Below are 21,535 nucleotides of genomic sequence, written 5' to 3'. Positions count from 1 at the left end.
GCTCTGACAGTAGACCAGATAACTGAACTGACTGGGTTCACTCATTGGACCTGAGGAGGGATCTAGACATGCAGCCTGACGCATACCAGAATGGATTATTCATAATAAGCCTGCTCTCTCTCTAAACACGCAATGTCAATGGTTACAAAGATGAATTTAAACTGTGTGAATTTATACTGCTAACAATATTGTGTAGCCTATATGGAGGGGAAGGGAAATATATTGTTACTCTGTTGTAATATTAATTTGTTTAATGTAATTTTGAACTCTGACCAAATTGCCTATGAATGCAAACATACAATGGATAATGATTTAATGTCTCAACACACATATTAGTTTAATTTAATCTCCGTGACAAAGCAGAGTGAAGTAGAGGACATTTGTTTTGTTTGTTGCTGAGACAGGTTGATTCTGAGGATATGATGATGATGAGAAGGAAGGAGGGAGACAGTGAGTGATTAGGTGAAGGAATGTTCATTTTGGAAGCCAACAGAAAACAATTGGCTTCATTAAACTCTAGCCAAGCACAGTGTCTGCTTGTCTCACTATAAATGACCATTATCTGCATGTTTCCTTTGACATCTGTCTTCGCTGATAGTCTCTTTTAGTGTTGTGTTAAAATAAATTACAGGGCCTTGTCCCAAACAATCTCAATCTTCATCAAAACTCCAGCTTCTAATTGCACTCTTTAGATCAAACTTAAGAGGTTGCTACAGCAACATACAGTTTTTGATACTGAAACTTAAATCTCGGAGGTCCTAAACCCTGTTAGTTGAACCTCACCCCAAATCTTTTCGATGACGAACAGTTTGAGGATGCAGACAGAAGAAGTGACAATTTGTCCGTACCCTTCTATAAACAAATTAATAGTGAGAAAGAATAAGTATTTCCCATTGGGATAGCACTATTTTTTATTATTTCCCCATTTTTTTCATCTGTTTCTTTAGTTCAGATTGAACAGCTGTTGTGTCTGATTGTGTCTGATCTCCTCCTAAACCACCAGTTGGTGGCGCTATAGATGTAATTGGCACCAGTGGCAGCACAGGAGACAATTTTTGTCTCATGCAAATACATGTTAGATTTTAATTAAGCAGACAAACAATGAGAAATATTGTGATTATTATATCTGTGTAATCACATATTGTTGCCCTATTATGTGGTCTGAACATTTTATTTTTATTTTTATTATTTCACCTTTATTTAACCAGGTAGGCAAGTTGAGAACAAGTTCTCATTTACAATTGCGACCTGTCCAAGATAAAGCAAAGCAGTTCGACACATACAACGACAGAGTTACACATGGAGTAAAACAAACATACAGTCAATAATACAGTATAAACAAGTCTATATACGATGTGAGCAAATCAGGTGAGATAAGGGCAACAAAAAAAGGCCATGGTGGCAAAGTAAATACAATATAGCATGTAAAACACTGGAATGGTAGATTTGCAGTGGAAGAATGTGCAAAATAAATCAAATAAATACAGTAGGGAAAGAGGTAGTTGTTTGGGCTAAATTATAGGTGGGCTATGTACAGGTGCAGTAATCTGTGAGCTGCTCTGACAGTTGGTGCTTAAAGCTAGCGAGGGAGATAAGTGTTTCCAGTTTCAGAGATTTTTGTAGTTCGTTCCAGTCATTGGCAGCAGAGAACTGGAAGGATAGGCAGCCAAAGAAAGAATTGGTTTTGGGGGTGACTAGAGAGATATACCTGCTGGAGCATGTGCTACAGGTGGGAGATGCTATGGTGACCAGCGAGCTGAGATAATGGGAGACTTTACCTAGCAGGGTCTTGTAGATGACATGGAGCCAATGGGTTTGGCGACGAGTATGAAGCGAGGGCCAGCCAACGTGAGCGTACAGGTCGCAATGGTGGGTAGTATATGGGGCTTTGGTGACAAAACGGATTGCACTGTGATAGACTGCATCCAATTTGTTGAGTAGGGCATTGGAGTCTATTTTGTAAATGACATCGCCGAAGTCGAGGATTGGTAGGATGGTCAGTTTTACAAGGGTATGTTTGGCAGCATGAGTGAAGGATGCTTTGTTGCGAAATAGGAAGCCAATTCTAGATTTAACTTTGGATTGGAGATGTTTGATGTGGGTCTGGAAGGAGAGTTTACAGTCTAACCAGACACCTAGGTATTTGTGGTTGTACACGTATTCAGTCAGAGCCGTCCAGAGTAGTGATGTTGGACAGGCGGGCAGGTGCAGGCAGCGATCGGTTGAAGAGCATGCATTTAGTTTTACTTGTATTTAAGAGCAATTGGAGGCCATGGAAGGAGAGTTGTATGGCATTGAAGCTTGCCTGGAGGGTTGTTAACACAGTGTCCAAAGAAGGGCCAGAAGTATACAGAATGGTGTCGTCTGCGTAGAGGTGGATCAGAGACTCACCAGCAGCAAGAGCGACATCATTGATGTATACAGAGAAGAGACGGCAAAGCCGTAGGCCACAGAAGCTCTCAGAATGAGACCGTTGAGACCACTGAGTGCTGAAGAGGGTAGCGCGTAAAAATCCTCTGTCCTTGGTTGAACACTCACTCCAGAGTTCCAAACTGCCTCTGGAAGCAACGTCAGCACAGTACCTGTTTGTCGGGAGCTTCATGAAATGGGTTTCCATGGCTGATTAGCCGCACACCAGCCAGGTTAACGCTACCTGCGTAGTGCCAACTGTAAAGTTTGGTGGATAAATTATGGACTGGGGCTGTTTTTCATGGTTCGGGCTTGGCCCCTTAGATCCAGTGAAGGGCAATTGTAACGCTACAGCATACAAGGACGCTAGACAATGCTTCCAACTTTGTGGCAACAGTTTGGGGAAGGCCCTTTCCTGTTTCAGCATGACAATGCCCCCATGCACAAAGCGAGGTCCGTACAGAAATATTTTGTTGAGATCGGTGTGGAAGAACTTGACTGGCCTGCACAGAGTCCTGACCTCAACTCCATCGAACACCTTTGGGATGAATTGGAACGCAGACTTCGAGCCAGGCCTAATCACCCAACATCAGTGCCCAACCTCACTAATACTCTTGTGGGTGAATGGAAGCGAGTTCCCGCAGCAATGTTCGAACATCAAGTGGAAAGCCTTCCCAGAAGAGTGCAGGCTGTTATAGCAGCAAAGGGGGGATCAACTCCATATTAATGCCCATGATTCTGGAATGAAATGTTCGACGAGTAGGTGTCCACATACTTTTGGTCATGTCGTGTACATTTATAAATATTCATAAACTATGGTATTAGACTAAACTTCACTTGCATCATCATCATGGTATTGAGAGATAAACATGAAAATGCTTTGCTATCCAACTGATCTTGTGTCCATTCTGTCATCCTGTGAACCCTTTTCATTGCTGCTCGCAGCTATTTTGTTTGTGTATGTTTCCAAGAAGCAATGGTTGGTTCAACTAACCCTTTATCTCACCTAACCCCACTCTGCCCTACGGGTCAGTGTGTCTGAGAAGTTTATCTCCAGTCTAGATAAGCCTATATCTGCTGGGATTTTTATAGTAAAAACTTTAGGTATAATTCTTGGTGGGGTTTACAGTGCTTCGAAAGGTTTATCCTGTCTTTGTTTAGTCTTTCTCCAGCCAATGCCGCTCAAAGCACCACCTAACCAATAACACGGCCATAAAAATGAAATAGGCTCTCATTTGAACAGTTTGACATTTATGACACACTCATCTTGACATGATCGCCTCCTATTCACTCAAACTTTTCCAGGTACCTGGAAAGCTGATAGCGGTAAGATGATTCTCTAATTCTGATCTTGTCATGTGTGGGTAATTGCCAGTGACTTCCAGAGTTGTTTTGCGTGCATCCACTTTTCAAATCACCTCTAACCTCAATGTAACAGAAAGTGTGTGTCCCAAATGGTACCCTATTTCCTAGTGTACTACTTTTGGCCAAAAGTTGTGCACTAGGGAATAGGGTACCATTTTGGAACTAAACTTTCTGTTTTTAAGAGACTAGAGGAATAGGGTGCCATTTGGGACTTAGACAAACTCATACAGCACATAATTTCTGATGCTGCAGTGCCATCTCTCTGCATCATTCAATTAAGAGTAATCTCATCTAAACAACAAAGACCTGCTCTCGCTGCCAAGCCAGGTCTCTCTCAACCACTTTTTCCCCCATTTATTTAACTAGGAAAGTAAGTTAAGAACAAATTCTTATTTACAATGACGGCCAAACCCTCCCCTAACCCGGACGACTCTGGGCCAATTGTGCGCCGCCCTATGGGACTTCCGATCACGGCCGGTAGTGAGGGAACCAGGGTCTGTAGTGACGCCTCTAGCACTGCGATCCAGTGCCTTAGACTGCTGCCCCACTCTGGAGCCTATTATCGTTTAACCATGATCCAAGTGATTCATGTTCCTTTGGTCTGAAAATGACACACAGTTTGTTTTGTACAGTTCTTTATCAAGTTAAATGAAGTTCAGAGTCAAAGGAAAGAGATAAGTGAACCACAGAGCTAGTATCTGAGGAAGTTGGAACCGCCTGACTGGATTCAAGTGGAAAGAAACTGATACTTGGAAATTGCAGGGGGATAGACTTGGCAAACCTGAAATAAAAATGTCCCAAAACACCAGAGAAATGTTTAGAGTTACAGTACACTAGGCTTTCAGAACAGTGCCGTGTGTTTGTAACAGAGATAGCTGTGTTGTTGATGTTTTACTAACATGTGTAAATTGTGTCCTTCTCACAGGTAGCCCACCAGCCACTGGAACTGGCACTCTGGTCATCCACCTGGAGGACTACAATGACAATGCTCCCTACGTTCACCCATCTGTGGTACGGGTGTGTGAAGACGCCAGGGACAGTGTGGTGATAGTGGGGGGACGGGACAAGGACATCCACCCCAACACTGGGCCCTTTAAGATCGAGCTGGGGAAGCAGCCTGGGCTGGAGAACACATGGAAGGTCTCCAGGGTCAATAGTGAGTTCAGACAGTTACTTACAGAATATTACACTCCCTAGGCTGCTACCTACAGAACAGTACACTAACTCGGCTGCTACCTACAGAATAGTACACTTACTAGGCTGCAATCTACAGAACTAAACACTCACTAGACTTCCACCTACAGAACTGTACACTAACTTGGCTGCTATCTACAGAACAGTAAACTCACTAGGCTCCTGCCTACAGAACAGTACACTCCCAAGGCTGCTATCTACAGAACAGTACACTAACTAGATTGCTATCTACAGAACAGTACACTCACCAGGCTGCTACTTACAGAACAGTACACTCACTAGGCTGCTATCTACAGAACAGTACACTCACGAGGCTGCTATCTACAGAACAGTACATTCACTAGGCTGCTATCTACAGAACAGTACACTCACCAGGCTGCTACCTACAGAACAGTACACTCACTAGGCTGCTATCTACAGAACAGTACACTCACTAGGCTGCTATCTACAGAATTATAAACTCACTAGGCTGCTACCTACAAAAAAGTACAATCCCAAGGCTGCTATCTACAGAACAGTACACTAACTAGGCTGCTATCTACAGAACAGTACACTCACTAGGCTGCTACCTAAAGAATAGCACATTCACTAGGCTGCTACCTACAGAAGAGTACAATCCCAAGGCTGCTCCCTACAGAACAGTACACTCCCCAGGCTGCTAACTACAGAACAGTACACTCACTAGGCTGCTTAATACAAAACAGTACACTCACTAGGCTGCTATCTACAGAATCATAAACTCACTAGGCTGCTACCTACAGAACAGTACAATCCCTAGGCTGCCACCTACAGAACAGTACACTCACTAGGCTGCTATCTGCAGACAGGTACACTCACTTGCTGCTAACTACTGAACAGTACACTGACTAGGCTGCTATCTACAGAACAGTACACTCCCTAGGCTGCTACCTACAGAACAGTACACTCCCTAGGCTGCTATCTACAGAACAGTACACTCCCTAGGCTGCTATCTACAGAACAGTACACTCCCTAGACTGCTATCTACAGACCAGTACACTCCCTAGGCTGCTACCTACAGAACAGTACATCCACTTGGCTGCTACAGGCACTCCATACGCTGCTACCTACAGAATAGTACACTCCCTAGGCTGCTACCCACAGAACATTACACTAATTAGGCTGCTATCTACATAACTGTACACTCACTAATCTGCTGTCTACAACAGAACAGTACTCTCCCTAGGCTGATATCTACAGAACAATACATTCAATAGGTTGATATCTATAGAACAGTATATTCACTAGGCTGCTTGCTACAGAACAGTACACTCCCTAGGCTGATACCTACAGAACAGTACACTCCCTACGCTACTATCAGCACTCACTAGGCTGCTATCTACAGAACTATACACTCACTAGGCTGCTATCTACATAACTATATATTCACTAGTCTGCTATCTACAGAACAGTACACTCACTAGGCTGCTACCTACATAACAGTACTCTCACTAGGCTGCTACCTACAGAACAGTACACTCACTCTGCTGCTACCTGCAGATCAATACACTTACTAGGCTGCTATCTACAGAACGATACACTCACTAGGCTGCTATCTACCGAACAGTACACTCACGTTTCTGCTATCTACATAACTGTACACTCACTAATCTGCTAGCACCAACAGAACAGTACTCTCCCTAGGCTGATATCTACAGAAAAGTACATTCAATAGGCTGCTATCTAGATAACAATATATTCACTAGGCTGCTTCCTACAGAACAGTACACTCCTTAGGCTGCTACCTACAGAACAGTGCACTTGCTAGGCTGCTATTGGCACTCACTAGGCTGCTATCTGCAGAACTATACACTCACTAGGCTGCTATCTACATAACTATATATTCACTAGTCTGCTATCTACAGAACAGTACACTCACTAGGCTGCTACCTACATAACAGTACACTCACTAGGCTGCTACCTACAGAACAGTACACTCACTCTGCTGCTACCTGCAGATCAATACACTTACTAGGCTGCTATCTACAGAACGATACACTCACTAGGCTGCTATCTACCGAACAGTACACTCACGTTTCTGCTATCTACAGAACTGTACACTCACTAATCTGCTGTCACCAACAGAACAGTACTCTCCCTAGGCTGATATCTACAGAACAGTACATTCAATAGGCTGCTATCTAGATAACAGTATATTCACTAGGCTGCTTCCTACAGAACAGTACACTACTTAGGCTGCTACCTACAGAACAGTGCACTTGCTAGGCTGCTATTGGCACTCACTAGGCTGCTATCTGCAGAACTATACACTCACTAGGCTGCTATCTACAGAACTATACACTCACTAGGCTGCTATCTACAGAACTATACACTCACTCTGCTGCTACCTGCAGATCATTACACTCACTTGGCTGCTAACTACAGAACAGTACACTCACTATGCTGCTACCTACAGAACAGTCCACTCACTAGGCTGATACCTACAGAACAGTACACTCACTAGGCTGCTACCTACAGAACAGTACACTCTCTTGGCTGCTACCTACAGAACAGTACACTCACTAGGCTGCTATCTACAGAACAGTACACTCACTAGGCTGCTATCTGCAGAACATTACACTAACTAGCCTGCTACCTTCAGAACAGTACACTCCCTAGGCTGATATCTACAGAACAGTACATTCAATAGGCTGCTATCTGCAGAACATTACACTAACTAGCCTGCTACCTTCAGAACAGTACACTCCCTAGGCTATTTTTGGCACACACTAGGCTGCTATCTGCAGGTACTAAACACTTTCTAGACTGCTACCTGCAGAACAGTACACTCACTAGACTGCTACCTACAGAACAGTACACTCCCTAAGCTGATATCTATAGAATGGTACACTCACTTTGCTGCTATCTACAGAACAGTACACTCCCTAGGCTGCTATCTATATAATATAACACTCACTTGGCTGCTATCTACAAAACTGTACAGTCACTAGGCTGCTACCTACCGAACAGTATACTCACTCTGCTGCTACCTGCAAATCAGTACACTCACTAGGCTCCTATCTACATAACGGTACAGTCTCTAGGCTGCTACCTACAGAACAGTGCACTCACTAGGCTGCTACCTACAGAACAGTACACTCTCTTGGCTGCTACCTACAGAACAGTACATTCACTAGGCTGCTAACTATAGAAGAGTACACCCCTTACGCTGCTTTCTACAGAACAGTACACTCACTAGGCTGCTATCTACTGAACAGTACTCTCACTAGGCTGCTACAGGCATTTTATATTGGTATAGTGGGTAATTACAGGGTACATCATTCTGCCGCTTATCCCATATCATGTGAGAAGGCTTATCATTATAAGCATGCTAGAGGGGTCTGTCATTTATCCATTAATGCACAACCATTTGTGTGTGTGAATTGAATTGAATACAGTCAATTCAGGAAGTGATTTGAATTAAAAATGTACAGTTGGATAAATGTCTGAAATAAATAGCTTAAACTTTTCAGTTTACTGAGAATGAAATAGATATTTTACATTTTGTATGATTACATTGGATTTTGACCCCAAGCCGAGTGTGTGCATGCTTATGCATTCATAGTAATTTATCTGTTGCCTGTATAATTTCCATGTTTGTAGAGTATGGCATGTAATCCAGCATGAAAGTATCAAAACATAATTATCTTGTCAGTTAACCTCATTGGCTGGTATATGCTTCAGACACACATGCTCAGATCATGCTGCTACAGAATATGAAGAGGGCCAACTACCAGCTTCCTCTGGTGGTGACAGACTCGGGCCTGCCTCCGCTCTCCAACAGCACCGAGATCAAGGTCCAGGTGTGCACCTGTAAGAAAAACAGAATGGACTGCAGTGGTGCTGGCTCTGTACGCTCCAACCTGATCTTGCTGCTGGGACTAGTCCTGCTCTCCCTACTCTGTGAGTATACAGTAACTCTAGTCCTGCTCTACCTTCTCTGTGAGTATATAGTAACTCTAGGCCTGCTCTCCCTACTCTGTGAGTATATAGTAACTCTAGGCCTGCTCTCCCTACTCTGTGAGTATATAGTAACTCTAGCCCTGCTCTACCTTCTCTGTGAGTATATAGTAACTCTTGGCCTGCTTTCCCTACTCTGTGAGTATATAGTAACTCTAGTCCTGCTCTCCCTACTCTGTGAGTATATAGTAACTCTAGTCCTGCTCTACCTTCTCTGTGAGTATATAGTAACTCTAGTCCTGCTGTCCCTACTCTGTGAGTATATAGTAACTCTAGTCCTGCTCTCCCTACTCTGTGAATATATAGTAACTCTAGTCCTGCTCTCCCTACTCTGTGAGTATATAGTAACTATAGTCCTGCTCTCCCTTCTCTGTGAGTATATAGTAACTCTAGGCCTGCTCTCCCTACTCTGTGAGTATATAGTAACTCTAGGCCTGCTCTCCCTACTCTGTGAGTATATAGTAACTCTAGCCCTGCTCTACCTTCTCTGTGAGTATATAGTAACTCTTGGCCTGCTTTCCCTACTCTGTGAGTATATAGTAACTCTAGTCCTGCTCTCCCTACTCTGTGAGTATATAGTAACTCTAGTCCTGCTCTACCTTCTCTGTGAGTATATAGTAACTCTAGTCCTGCTGTCCCTACTCTGTGAGTATATAGTAACTCTAGTCCTGCTCTCCCTACTCTGTGAATATATAGTAACTCTAGTCCTGCTCTCCCTACTCTGTGAGTATATAGTAACTATAGTCCTGCTCTCCCTACTCTGTGAGTATACAGTAACTCTAGTCCTGCTGTCCCAACTCTGTGAGTATACAGTAACTCTTGTCCTTCTCTACCTACTCTGTGAGTATACAGTAACTATAGTCCTGCTGTCCCTACTCTGTGAGTATACAGTAACTCTAGTCCTGCTGTCCCTACTCTGTGAGTATACAGTAACTCTAGTCCTGCTCTACCTTCTCTGTGAGTATATAGTAACTCTAGGCCTGCTCTCCCTACTCTGTGAGTATATAGTAACTCTAGGCCTGCTCTCCCTACCCTGTGAGTATATAGTAACTCTAGCCCTGCTCTACCTTCTCTGTGAGTATATAGTAACTCTAGGCCTGCTTTCCCTACTCTGTGAGTATATAGTAACTCTAGTCCTGCTCTACCTTCTCTGTGAGTATATAGTAACTCTAGTCCTGCTTTCCCTACTCTGTGAGTATATAGTAACTCTAGTCCTGCTCTCCCTACTCTGTGAGTATATAGTAACTCTAGTCCTGCTCTACCTTCTCTGTGAGTATATAGTAACTCTAGTCCTGCTGTCCCTACTCTGTGAGTATATAGTAACTCTAGGCCTGCTCTCCCTACTCTGTGAGTATATAGTAACTCTAGGCCTGCTCTCCCTACTCTGTGAGTATATAGTAACTCTAGCCCTGCTCTACCTTCTCTGTGAGTATATAGTAACTCTTGGCCTGCTTTCCCTACTCTGTGAGTATATAGTAACTCTAGTCCTGCTCTCCCTACTCTGTGAGTATATAGTAACTCTAGTCCTGCTCTACCTTCTCTGTGAGTATATAGTAACTCTAGTCCTGCTGTCCCTACTCTGTGAGTATATAGTAACTCTAGTCCTGCTCTCCCTACTCTGTGAGTATATAGTAACTATAGTCCTGCTCTCCCTACTCTGTGAGTATACAGTAACTCTAGTCCTGCTGTCCCTACTCTGTGAGTATACAGTAACTATTGTCCTTCTCTACCTACTCTGTGAGTATACAGTAACTATAGTCCTGCTGTGCCTACTCTGTGAGTATACAGTAACTCTAGTCCTGCTGTCCCTACTCTGTGAGTATACAGTAACTCTAGTCCTGCTCTACCTTCTCTGTGAGTATATAGTAACTCTAGGCCTGCTCTCCCTACTCTGTGAGTATATAGTAACTCTAGGCCTGCTCTCCCTACCCTGTGAGTATATAGTAACTCTAGCCCTGCTCTACCTTCTCTGTGAGTATATAGTAACTCTAGGCCTGCTTTCCCTACTCTGTGAGTATATAGTAACTCTAGTCCTGCTCTACCTTCTCTGTGAGTATATAGTAACTCTAGTCCTGCTTTCCCTACTCTGTGAGTATATAGTAACTCTAGTCCTGCTCTCCCTACTCTGTAAATATATAGTAACTCTAGTCCTGCTCTCCCTACTCTGTGAGTATATAGTAACTCTTGGCCTGCTTTCCCTACTCTGTGAGTATATAGTAACTATAGTCCTGCTCTCCCTACTCTGTGAGTATATAGTAACTCTAGTCCTGCTCTACCTTCTCTGTGAGTATATAGTAACTCTAGTCCTGCTCTCCCTACTCTGTGAATATATAGTAACTATAGTCCTGCTCTCCCTACTCTGTGAGTATACAGTAACTCTAGTCCTGCTGTCCCTACTCTGTGAGTATACAGTAACTCTTGTCCTTCTCTACCTACTCTGTGAGTATACAGTAACTATAGTCCTGCTGTCCCTACTCTGTGAGTATACAGTAACTCTAGTCCTGCTGTCCCTACTCTGTGAGTATACAGTAACTCTAGTCCTGCTGTCCCTACTCTGTGAGTATACAGTAACTCTAGTCCTTCTCTACCTATTGCTCAGTCAACAATCTGTGTGAAAAGAGTTAGACTCTGGAACTTGCTTCCAGATGACATTAAGAATTGGCAAACTCTCAGTGAGTTTAAACATAAAGTAAAATTCATGTATAGACCTCCTAAAACAGTTTCTGGAAACAAATAATGACAGGTTCTGGACTAGAGGGCAAAGACTATTCTCCATCGGCTTGGGTTTTTAAGACGTGGGTTGGCTTGGTTTGGGTCTGTGTTTGTGAAACTGTATGTTTAGTATGTATTTTTTGCTGTTTTTGTTTGTTGTTGTTTATGTATATGCATGTGTGCGTGTATGTACTGTATATAAATGTATGTATACAGTATGTACTTCTATGAATATGTCTTTATTTATTTAGTATTTTCTTTCTTTGTTTGTGTTTCTTTTCTGAATGTTCTTGTTATATTACTGTCTATCTAGGGACGGGCACCGTAAATTAGCGCAAGCTAACGTTATGATGCAAATGCATCTTAATGTTGTATATTGCAATGTGTCAACGTTATTGCATCTGTCCCTACTCAAATAAATGAAATGAAACATTGGAATTGGAGTTTATTCCAAGGCAATACATTAAAGACAATAAATACAGAACTTGAAGCAACCACATATTTAGCCATGGAGCACGTTCTGATTGGCCGGTCATGGGCCAAGCCTCGACACACCCACAACTTGTTTATTCATCAAAACCCAGCCCTTTCAAGCAAATACCAGCATCTGCGCCAATAACTGTGCTTATGAAAATAGCTAAAATATTTCTGACACACCCTCGAACTTATAGCACTACCCCCCTAGCACTTAGATTGACCGTTGCATTAGGTTTTACCATTGCATTAGGTTTGTTAAAATAGAGTCCACAATGTTCTTAAACTACTAAACCATAGAAGTAAACAAGAGCAGTTATATCCAGACTCCACATTCCTCTCTTATCGACATGCCCTGGGTAGTATACGCATTCATTAAATCTCAAACATCTTCGCAGCTACTTTTAGGCGTGTTCCCAGCATCTCTCCCTTTTTTTATGATGTTTCTGTGTCTCCCCCACCGTTAGTCTGGCATCCCCTGTTACAGCCAGGAGCTTCCCAGGGACTCCTGTTGGGAGCTCAAGCTGTATATCTCATTTACACCATTAGTGATTAAATGTATAATTTACCCCTCGATTGGGAATGGGAGGCATAATGAAGGAGATCTAACAGCCAGTCTATATAGATGCCTATCCTGTGTTCAGAGGGGGATTGGGGCTGAGCTGGTGTTATGGCTGAGTTCTGTGCAGTGTTCGGCAGGAGAGGAGCCAGAGGAGGGAGGCGTCGGGGTAATCTGTAATTCAACACACAGTGGAGCCATTGAGAGTGTTGAGCCTAAGACACCCACATTTCTGATCATACCAAGCAGCCACTGATTCCCTCTCTCTACCTCACATCTCTCTTTCTCTCTCTGTCCCTCATATCTCTCCCTCTCGCTCTCACTTCCCCTTCTCTCTCTGTTTTTCTTCTTCTTTATCACTCATTACTCTCTGTCTCTATCTATCTCTCAACCTCCAGCCATCCCTGGTTTACAATCACTATCTCTTTTCTTCATCTCTTCATTTTCTCTCCATATCTCAGTCACACTCCCTTTGGGTATGTATCTATCCATCTGTCCTCTCTCTGTCTGTCTACTTTTCATTCTGTTTCTCTAGAGTGTTGAGCCTAAGACACCCACAGTTCTGATCATACCAAGCAGCCTCTCTCTCTGTCTCTGTCTCTGTCTCTGTATCTCTGTCTCTCTCTCTCTGTCTCTGTGTGTGTTCTATATGCTAGATGAGCAGTGCTTTGTTATCAGTGGTCCCTGTGGAAATCAGTCTGTGTATGTGCACAGTGAATGTTAATTGGGTGGCAGTGTGGATTGTGAAATGCTCCTCCTTTGATCTGGCATTCGTTAAGACACACCATACTGTACTGATACTCTGGCATTCATTATGACACACCATACTATACTGATAGACTCTGGCATTTATTAACCAACCATGTACCTCAGCTAGGACTCCAAGCATGTCCTTTCATTGGTCAACACCATAGCTGAATGGGGTGTGTTATGTAGAGCTGCAGACAGTAAGGCCTCAGCAGCAGGCACTGCAGCATATTATTCAGCTGAGCCGTGCAGCATGGAGAGACAGGTAGTGATATATAGAGGGAGGCAATCTTTGTCTGTGTGCCCAGTGGGAGCTGGTGAGAGAAGAGAGCTGGGCCACAGAGGTCCCCTCTGTATCAGAGTCAGTACAGCGATACACACACACAGAGAGATTACTTTTGTCAGGGCACATCAGCCTGACCCAGGCTCAACCACTCAGGGACAGATAGAGAGGAGAAAGGTGTGAGGAGATTAGACACAAGTCATACACACGCACGTACACACACAATTTCATACGGTATGGGACTTCTGTCAAACACCCACTCTCTCCCATCCTTATGTACGTACATGTACCTTCACATAGACAGACACATTGTAAAGACACACTTTCAGAACATGTGCACATGTACTTTCTGCATATACATTAACATTGTGACTCTCTGCAGGCCTTCTATAGCAGGCTATGTGTAATTCAAGAAGGAAAGCTCTTAAACACTGAGTGGGTGGTGGAGGTTGCTGTAAGTCAACCAGAGAGGACTGCACTCAACCTAAGGAGAGACGCTGCTCCATCAATATTCCTCACTGGGCAGCAGGCTCCAAAGTGACTGTCTCTCTGCCCAGCCCCACAGAAAAAAATCCATGTCCACATGTACCCTCCTGATCCTTTTCAAGGATAAAGAACTCCGGTGGTGTTACTTTTACACACTCTTAAATGATGTATGTAAGCCTCTGGGACAGAGCCGGTGTTGAGAGAACACAGATATTCTACTGTAGCATTTACTGCTGCTAAATCCCTGGCTGAATCCAGGAGCTTAGTCCGTCCCTGTTGATGTGTGAGCCTCTACAGTGTGATCGACGTGTAGCAGGACTTTACCACAGACCCGTAACTCATTAGACACCAAATACCACTTGTATTTATGCTGCTTTAACTCAGACAACAGAGTCTAACTGGGCTTATAGTGGATTTCATATGTCAAAGAACACATAGATGTAGCTGGTGTATGTTTTGTATGTTCTTGTGTTGTGGATCAAATTCTCTGGATGGTGCTTACTGTTTGCAATGTAATAACAAAATAAGGGCCATTGTTAGTAGCATTTTAATAAATGTAGTATAACTATTTTGTTGAGAAATGCTCTAAGTAAGATTGGAAACCCAATTTGCGAGTGTGGCAGAGATGACCACAGTGCCCCCTATCTCTCTGTCAGTGAATGGCCTGACAGAAAGACAGTGTGTATGTATTATCTCTCTCCAGCAGGTTCTGTCAGGTCTAAAATGGAAGTCTAGCATCATGTGATGTTGGGGCTGTTGGATGGACAGGAGCATGTAAATATATAGTCATTTTTCGCATGAGCGCTGTGGGCACCACTGGCTTTTTAAGATGAATAGGTTTTTAAGTATTAAGCTTATGAGGAAAACACATGTGAGCGGAGGTGATAACGTGAAAGGCATGGGTGAACGAGCGGCTGCAGTATTAAACAAGTTGACATTTCCTCTCCCACTCCCATTGGGCTGTCTCAAGGCTCAGTCAACCTCCTGCAATCTCCTCTATGCAGTCTATGCAACATCACCAGCCCAGCACCACAGTCCAACATGGCCTGTTTTCCAATCTAACAGAGATGCTGAATGTTGTGCTTTAGCAGTATAATGTTGACTGCATTGGGACACATTCACAATGATGCCCCTGTTATTAGCTATCAGTTAAAGGTTGATGAGGCTCTTTAGGGGATATTTGACACGTATTCCCTGTGTGGGTGTATTGTTGTTAGTGTTTGTCTGAGGCCGAGATGAGCTCTGTGGGATTTTATAAGCAGCTAGAGATCTGATAAAAGACTGGCTGACGAATCTCAGAGAGAAAATGCAATTCATCCACAAATAAGGGAATATACCCAGGCAGACTCCCTGCCTTAGTCTGCCAACAACAATTCCTTCACAGTGATGTTTAAATCCACTTTCCTGCCCAAACAGCCACTCTCTCGGCTCTAATCCACTCAGTTACAGGAGCAGATTATTTAGGAGAAGGAGAAATAGGATCCTCCTCCTCCTTGGCAACGTTCTTATTCCTCTTTTAATCCCTTTGTTCTAATTTAATAGGCATGACATTACCTGGCTGATAAACTCTCACCCTCTTACCCTCTTACCCTGAAATTGTTCTCCAATGTCATGTTTATACTGTGTCTAGTCTAGTCATGCCTGTATTACTGGATGATGGCTCTTTGAGAACTATTTCATGTTTGGCAAAGAATCATTTGAAGAGCACTGATTTTCTTTTCATGCTATCAAATGTTTTATTTGAGTTGGTTCTAGTTTTGTCAGAACTACTCTCGTTGATGCCATAATGGGAAGCAAAGAGTGACAGTGAGGGTTGCTGCTATATGATTACATGTTCAAAAGGCAAACTTTGCATTCCTCCTTCTCTTCAGAAATGTAGCAGATATTGGATATGGCTAACCATATGCTGTGAGACTTGTCTCTTGATATATTGACATTGAGAATGAGATGAAGATGGAGGGGAGCAGGGTAAATCCACAGGCAGGCAGGGAGGATGGTAATTCTGCTGGACTGGAGATTACGAGGGCAGCCCTCCTGTGAGCTATCACATTTGCCTCAACTCCAGCTGACTGCTGCCAGAAGCACTTTCACCCAATTAAGGTGATGGTGATTAGATCAAACAGCCCTCTGTCTCCCTTTATCCCTCTCTGCCTCCTCCTCCTCTGTCCCTTTCTCCCTCTCTCTCCATCTCCTCCCGTCTCTCTCTCTTTCTTTCTCCGTCATTCCCTCCTCGTCTCAGCCTCTCCAGGTACAGCAGGTGTGATGGTCACATTTCCTTCCCCATTCTCACTCAGGTGGGTGGGAGTGAGGGAAGGAAGGGTCTCTTTTATCCACTCTTTGCTGGACTTCATTGCCTCCGTGTGAGAGCTGAGGTGAATTGATCTACCCGTGTATTTTCATGTTTCAGGCCATGAGTTTTTAGCCAGAGGGGGAACAATTGGTATGTTTCAAGGCCTGCATGCATGAATAAAAGTTCCCAAAGTCTCATTACATTTTCAAAACTTATCTCACGCAGCTCCAGAGTGTTGTTCAATTTAGATTTCCTTTTCAGAATCCCTTACACCTACACAATAGAAAAGAGGGCCAGTGGAAAACAACAACTGAGAATAAAAAAAATCAATAGTACCTCCCATTAGATATTCCCCCCCATTGAATCAGGCACACTTTGATCGCTCCTAAAAATGTTAAGTCTACGGGTCAATTCATTTCAAAATGTCTCGCAAAATTACATTTCACATTTCTCAAAACTACTCTAATCTTACGTGAGACAGAGGAGGAAAGACAGACAGAAAAAGAGAGACAGATATCACGTAAAATAAAACAGAAAAGTCTTAAATCAACCCTGAAAATCTTAAACAAAGAAAAGGATGCTGTAGACAGCTGTAGCTGCAGTCAGAATACATATCAAGCGGACTAAATGTGCCATATGCTCAATTTAACAAGGAAAGTAACAGTAGTGTGATCATGTAAATATATATATACTTGATACTTCTTATGAACTTCTTCTACACTGCATGAATTTTACTAGTAGATCTCGAAAGGAAAACCTACATAAACATAAAAACGTACGCTGCGTTTGTTCTTGGACTGACAGCTCAGGACTCACAGGTCTTCAGTAAAAGTCAGGAAATGTTATATCTTTCTGTGTATCAGATATAAAATGCCTCTTCTATGGGCTAAAGATATTGCCTTTTTAATGTCTCCCCATTCACATAGCAGATCTGTGTAGCATATAGACCTTGAGCAACCCAGCTGCTCTGCGGCAGAGCGAGAGCGTGTCTCCACTTTCAACAGGAACGACACATACACTTGGAGTCGTGAGCTCAGGCAGGATCAGTCCTATGGTCCTGAAGGGTCTGTTCTTTCTCTTCCAGACAGGGCTGAAAAACAACCACACTCATACAGTGGCTACAGTATATGTCATAATGGAGAAACAGAGAAAGAGAGAGAGAGAAACAGATATGGAGAGAGTTCTGAGTACAGTCTGCGGTGACAGCATAGAGGGAAGGAGACTAGTCCAGAGGAGAGGGATGGCAGAGAGAGATAGGCAGATGGATTGATAACATCTCACATTTCATATTGCGGTGTGTATGTGTGTCTGTGTGTGAGGAAAGGTACAGTATATACTGGTAGCACTATCTGTAACAGCCTGTGTATTAAAAGTTATCATGCTGTAATCTGATTTATATCACTGTAAGATATGTATGATACCTTTCCTACTCTACTTGTATGTAACTCTTCATATATGACCCTGTGTAGATATAAAGGTAACAGGCTGCGATACATGTTTTTTTCGGCTGGTTTTTGGAAGTGTGTGATACATTACAACTATAGAAAATACATATATATTGTCCCATTCAACTGGGACATGACAGAGGAGGACATGTCATTGTCAAGCCCAGGGATGTTTCCATGTCTAGCTAAAAAGACAGATCATTGCGTTTCTAAATTCTGTCTAAATCTAGAACCAAGAATGAGTTGTTCAATCTTCTATGTCCTCTCCATCCTGAATCTTTAATGTATTGATGCCTATCACCTGTCTTGTGTATTTGATTGCAACTGATCTATGTTGAAGATACCCTTAACTATCTGTTAATCTTTCTCTTCCTGTCTCTTCTCCTTTTTCTATTCTCTCCTTTCAGGCCTGTAAATTTTGCTGAAATCTACTGTAGTCTACATGCAACACTGAAGAGAAACAACATATCTCCCCTACGTGACCAAGCCTAAGGAAAGAGAAGACCTCTCACCATAACGACAACAACTAGCAAACAATTTAAAAAATACAGTTGAGAATGAACCTCTGTGGTACTGAGCTTCTTGGGTGTCCCAATGATATCTCACCCATCCGTGGCCCCAGGCTCCCCACCAGGTTTTAGTTACCCCCCCCCCCCACCCCCCATTCATCTCTACCTCACCCGTCTCTATGTCCATTACCGCCCCTAGCTCTGTTCCCCCTCACCTGAACAGTTGTCGTTGCCCCTGGTCTTCTCCCTTGCCCGTCCCTCTCCCACTCCTTGCCCGCCTGTCTTCTCCCTCCATCGCTGTGTTGTCATGGACACCACCGCCTAAATGGACTCTTTTTCTGGGAAAGGAAACACTGCATAGTCTGAGCTACTGGATACTGGATGGGGAAAAGCATTTACTTTTTGATGTATTACTTTATTTTATCTTGTTTCCTACTGTAATGAGAGACAAAAGCCAGTTTTTGTCTGCAGTGGTTGTGGTCTCTGTGGGCAAGATGGTAGCCATAAGCCTTCTCAAGTCAGAAGTTTCTGGAGTCTTTTTTGATTTATTTTGTTTCTATTGCATTAGTTGTCATGGAGTGGAAAACAATATCTTTATAGTAATGGTGTTAAACTTTTAAAAAAGTACACTATATATATTTTATTTTTTACCATTGTACAAATATATTAATTAACCTATGTACTTGGACTGAAGGCTCTTCAATTACCCTTACAGAAAAAAAAACTGAAACCTTTTTGTGGACTATTTCTAATGCTATCGATGTGTTTCCTATTTTTTATGTAAATCAATTTTTGGGGTTGGAACCAAAATAAATGATTGTTCAATCGTTTCATTCGGAACAGAACCATTTTTTGTTGTTGTCCAATTCCACTGTTCCGACCAGCAAAATAAAGTTCTGTACCAGTTCAAACCCCAAAAAAGTAACAATTTATATTGTTCCTTTTCTGATTATTTTTTTTGCATTCAGCTCAACGTTAAATTACTTCACCAATCAGGGCGTATAGAGCAGCTTGCTATTCGTGAGAAGCGACAGAAATTTTGTGGCTGCTTCTTGGCTCCTGCGGCCTTTGTGACCTTGAGGACGTTGAACCTCACGGTCTTGCTGAGTGGTCGGCACTCTCCGATGGTAACAATGTGGCTTGAAGCGTTGAGCATCTTGATATGACACGCATTATCTGGATTAGGCCCACAGAATTATACCTGCTAGGGATCGGCTTCAATGGAGGAACTTTAGAGAGTGGACTTAACGTTGGACCAGAGCTAGCTACCAGAATTAAAAACCATACCTTTTGTAGTTAATAAATACAATGTGAAACGTGATAAATATTGCATCCTTAACTAGCATTGAAAAAGTGAATTGCTTCTTTTCTAATTTAAAATCCCTCTCTAATTTCTGAATCATGCTTATAATGTCAGTAGGCTACAGTAGTGGGAGGGGCAGGTAGCCTGCGCACACACTGGCAAAGATTTTCAGCTGGCAAATATGTTCAGCTGGCAGGGAGATGCTGGAATACGTTTCTGAGTGACAGAGTGAGGGCTTTGCATAGGCGCTTTGTTGCATTTATACGGAAAAAATGCCCGGAATGTAAAGGAACGTTTAACTGGTTCTCATGCTTTTCAAATTACGGCTCTGTTCCGGAACAGTATAGATCACTTTCGTTCCCTGTTCTGATTCTGTTCCTTGAAACCTGAACCGGTTCCAACCCCCGATCTGGAGTTTTCATTTGCTTTGAAGATTGGTAATCTGTCTGCCTTGTGTTACATGATCTTGTTTCACTACCACTAGAACCCCCCCCCCCCCACCCACCCACCCGAGTCACACAAAGAGGTCAAGGAAAGCTATTGAATTGGTGGTTTGTTTTTTGCGCTCGTAAAAAAAAAGTGTGTATGGTTCGTGTGGAAGACCCCATGATTCATGATAAAGCAAAGAAAAATATGATATTTTGAATGAGTTATGTCTGTCTTTTGCACTAATTTAATAAAGCTGTTACTGTAATTCCCATCACTATACATGTTATTGTTTGTGTGAGCCCCATTGATTGACTTACAGGGCTAGTAAGTGTGTTTGCCAACTGGTTTTGCCAGCAAAATGGAGACTCAAGGTCACTCACTAACGGGCCCAGAAACCACATTTTTTTTAGATATAGTTTCTGGGCCCGTTGGAGGTCGCCCCATAGAAAAACATGTAGCTTTTAAGCAAATTCTCTGCAATTCTACACATTTTTCCATGGGCAGAGTAAACATTTTGCATTTTTTAAATGTATTTCATGCAATTCTACTCATTTTGCCATGGGGAGGAGAGAGAACCTTGCCATTTTAAAGCTAGTTTCCTGCAATTCTACATATTTTGCCATGTGATGGAGAGAACATTTAGCTGTTTTAAAGCTAATTTCCTGCAAATGTGAAGATGTTCATATGATATCTGTGTGAGAGTGACTAACAGAATCAATGGGCGAAGTTTTCAAGATAATTTCCTGCAATTCTTAACATTTTGCCATGACTTATGCCATGTACATATGCTATCTGTGTGAGAATGACTAAAAAAATCAATGGCGGCTCACATGAGGTCAGAGACCCTGGGCATGTGCCTTGCGTGCCTGGTCAGTAATTTATTAGGCTACAGATGAAATAACTTAAGATGAACTTCACAGGGTAATAAAAGTGCATGGTGATCTTGATGCAGTACATTTTGAGGGTCTGATTCTGGTGACATGATGATCGATCAAATCAAAATATTCTGCTCTTATCCATAATAGTCCCATCATGTAGACTAGCCTACTTACACAGCCTACCTTACAGTATCTGCGAGCTGTTGGCTCGAGCACACGTGCCAAGACCAGAGTAGGCACATTTACTATTTAGTTTTTGTGACAAAACTATCAGTAGAAAAGTTGAAAATACAATGGATACACATTACACTTTAGATTTTTATTCGGTACATGAAAACGTAAAACCTGTTGCGACTCTAGGGGCAGTATTTTCATTTTTGGAAGAAAAACGTTCCCGTTTTAAACAAAATATTTTGTCAGGACAAGATGCTAGAACATGCATATAATTGACAGCTTTGGATAGAAAACACTCTA

General features: G+C 42.6%; 1 protein-coding gene across 1 annotated transcript in view; it reads left to right on the top strand.

Moving 5' to 3' along the window:
* LOC110520038 (cadherin-13) overlaps nt 1-20,452 on the top strand; it is a 603,183-nt gene extending 582,731 nt beyond the window's left edge. The window contains exons 12-14 of the mRNA XM_090218153.1: nt 4,700-4,930; nt 8,671-8,889; nt 18,350-20,452. Of these exons, the coding sequence (XP_090074279.1) occupies nt 4,700-4,930; nt 8,671-8,889; nt 18,350-18,357 (458 nt within the window). The 3' untranslated portion in view covers nt 18,358-20,452. The remainder of the gene's footprint in view (nt 1-4,699; nt 4,931-8,670; nt 8,890-18,349) is intronic.
* The last annotated feature ends 1,083 nt before the right edge of the window (nt 20,453-21,535 follow it).

The sequence above is a fragment of the Oncorhynchus mykiss genome, chromosome 1 (genome assembly GCF_057628025.1).
Source record: "Oncorhynchus mykiss isolate SJ-2025 chromosome 1, ASM5762802v1, whole genome shotgun sequence".
NCBI classification, from domain to species: Eukaryota; Metazoa; Chordata; class Actinopteri; order Salmoniformes; family Salmonidae; genus Oncorhynchus; species Oncorhynchus mykiss.
This window is presented reverse-complemented; position numbering and strand designations above follow the sequence as displayed.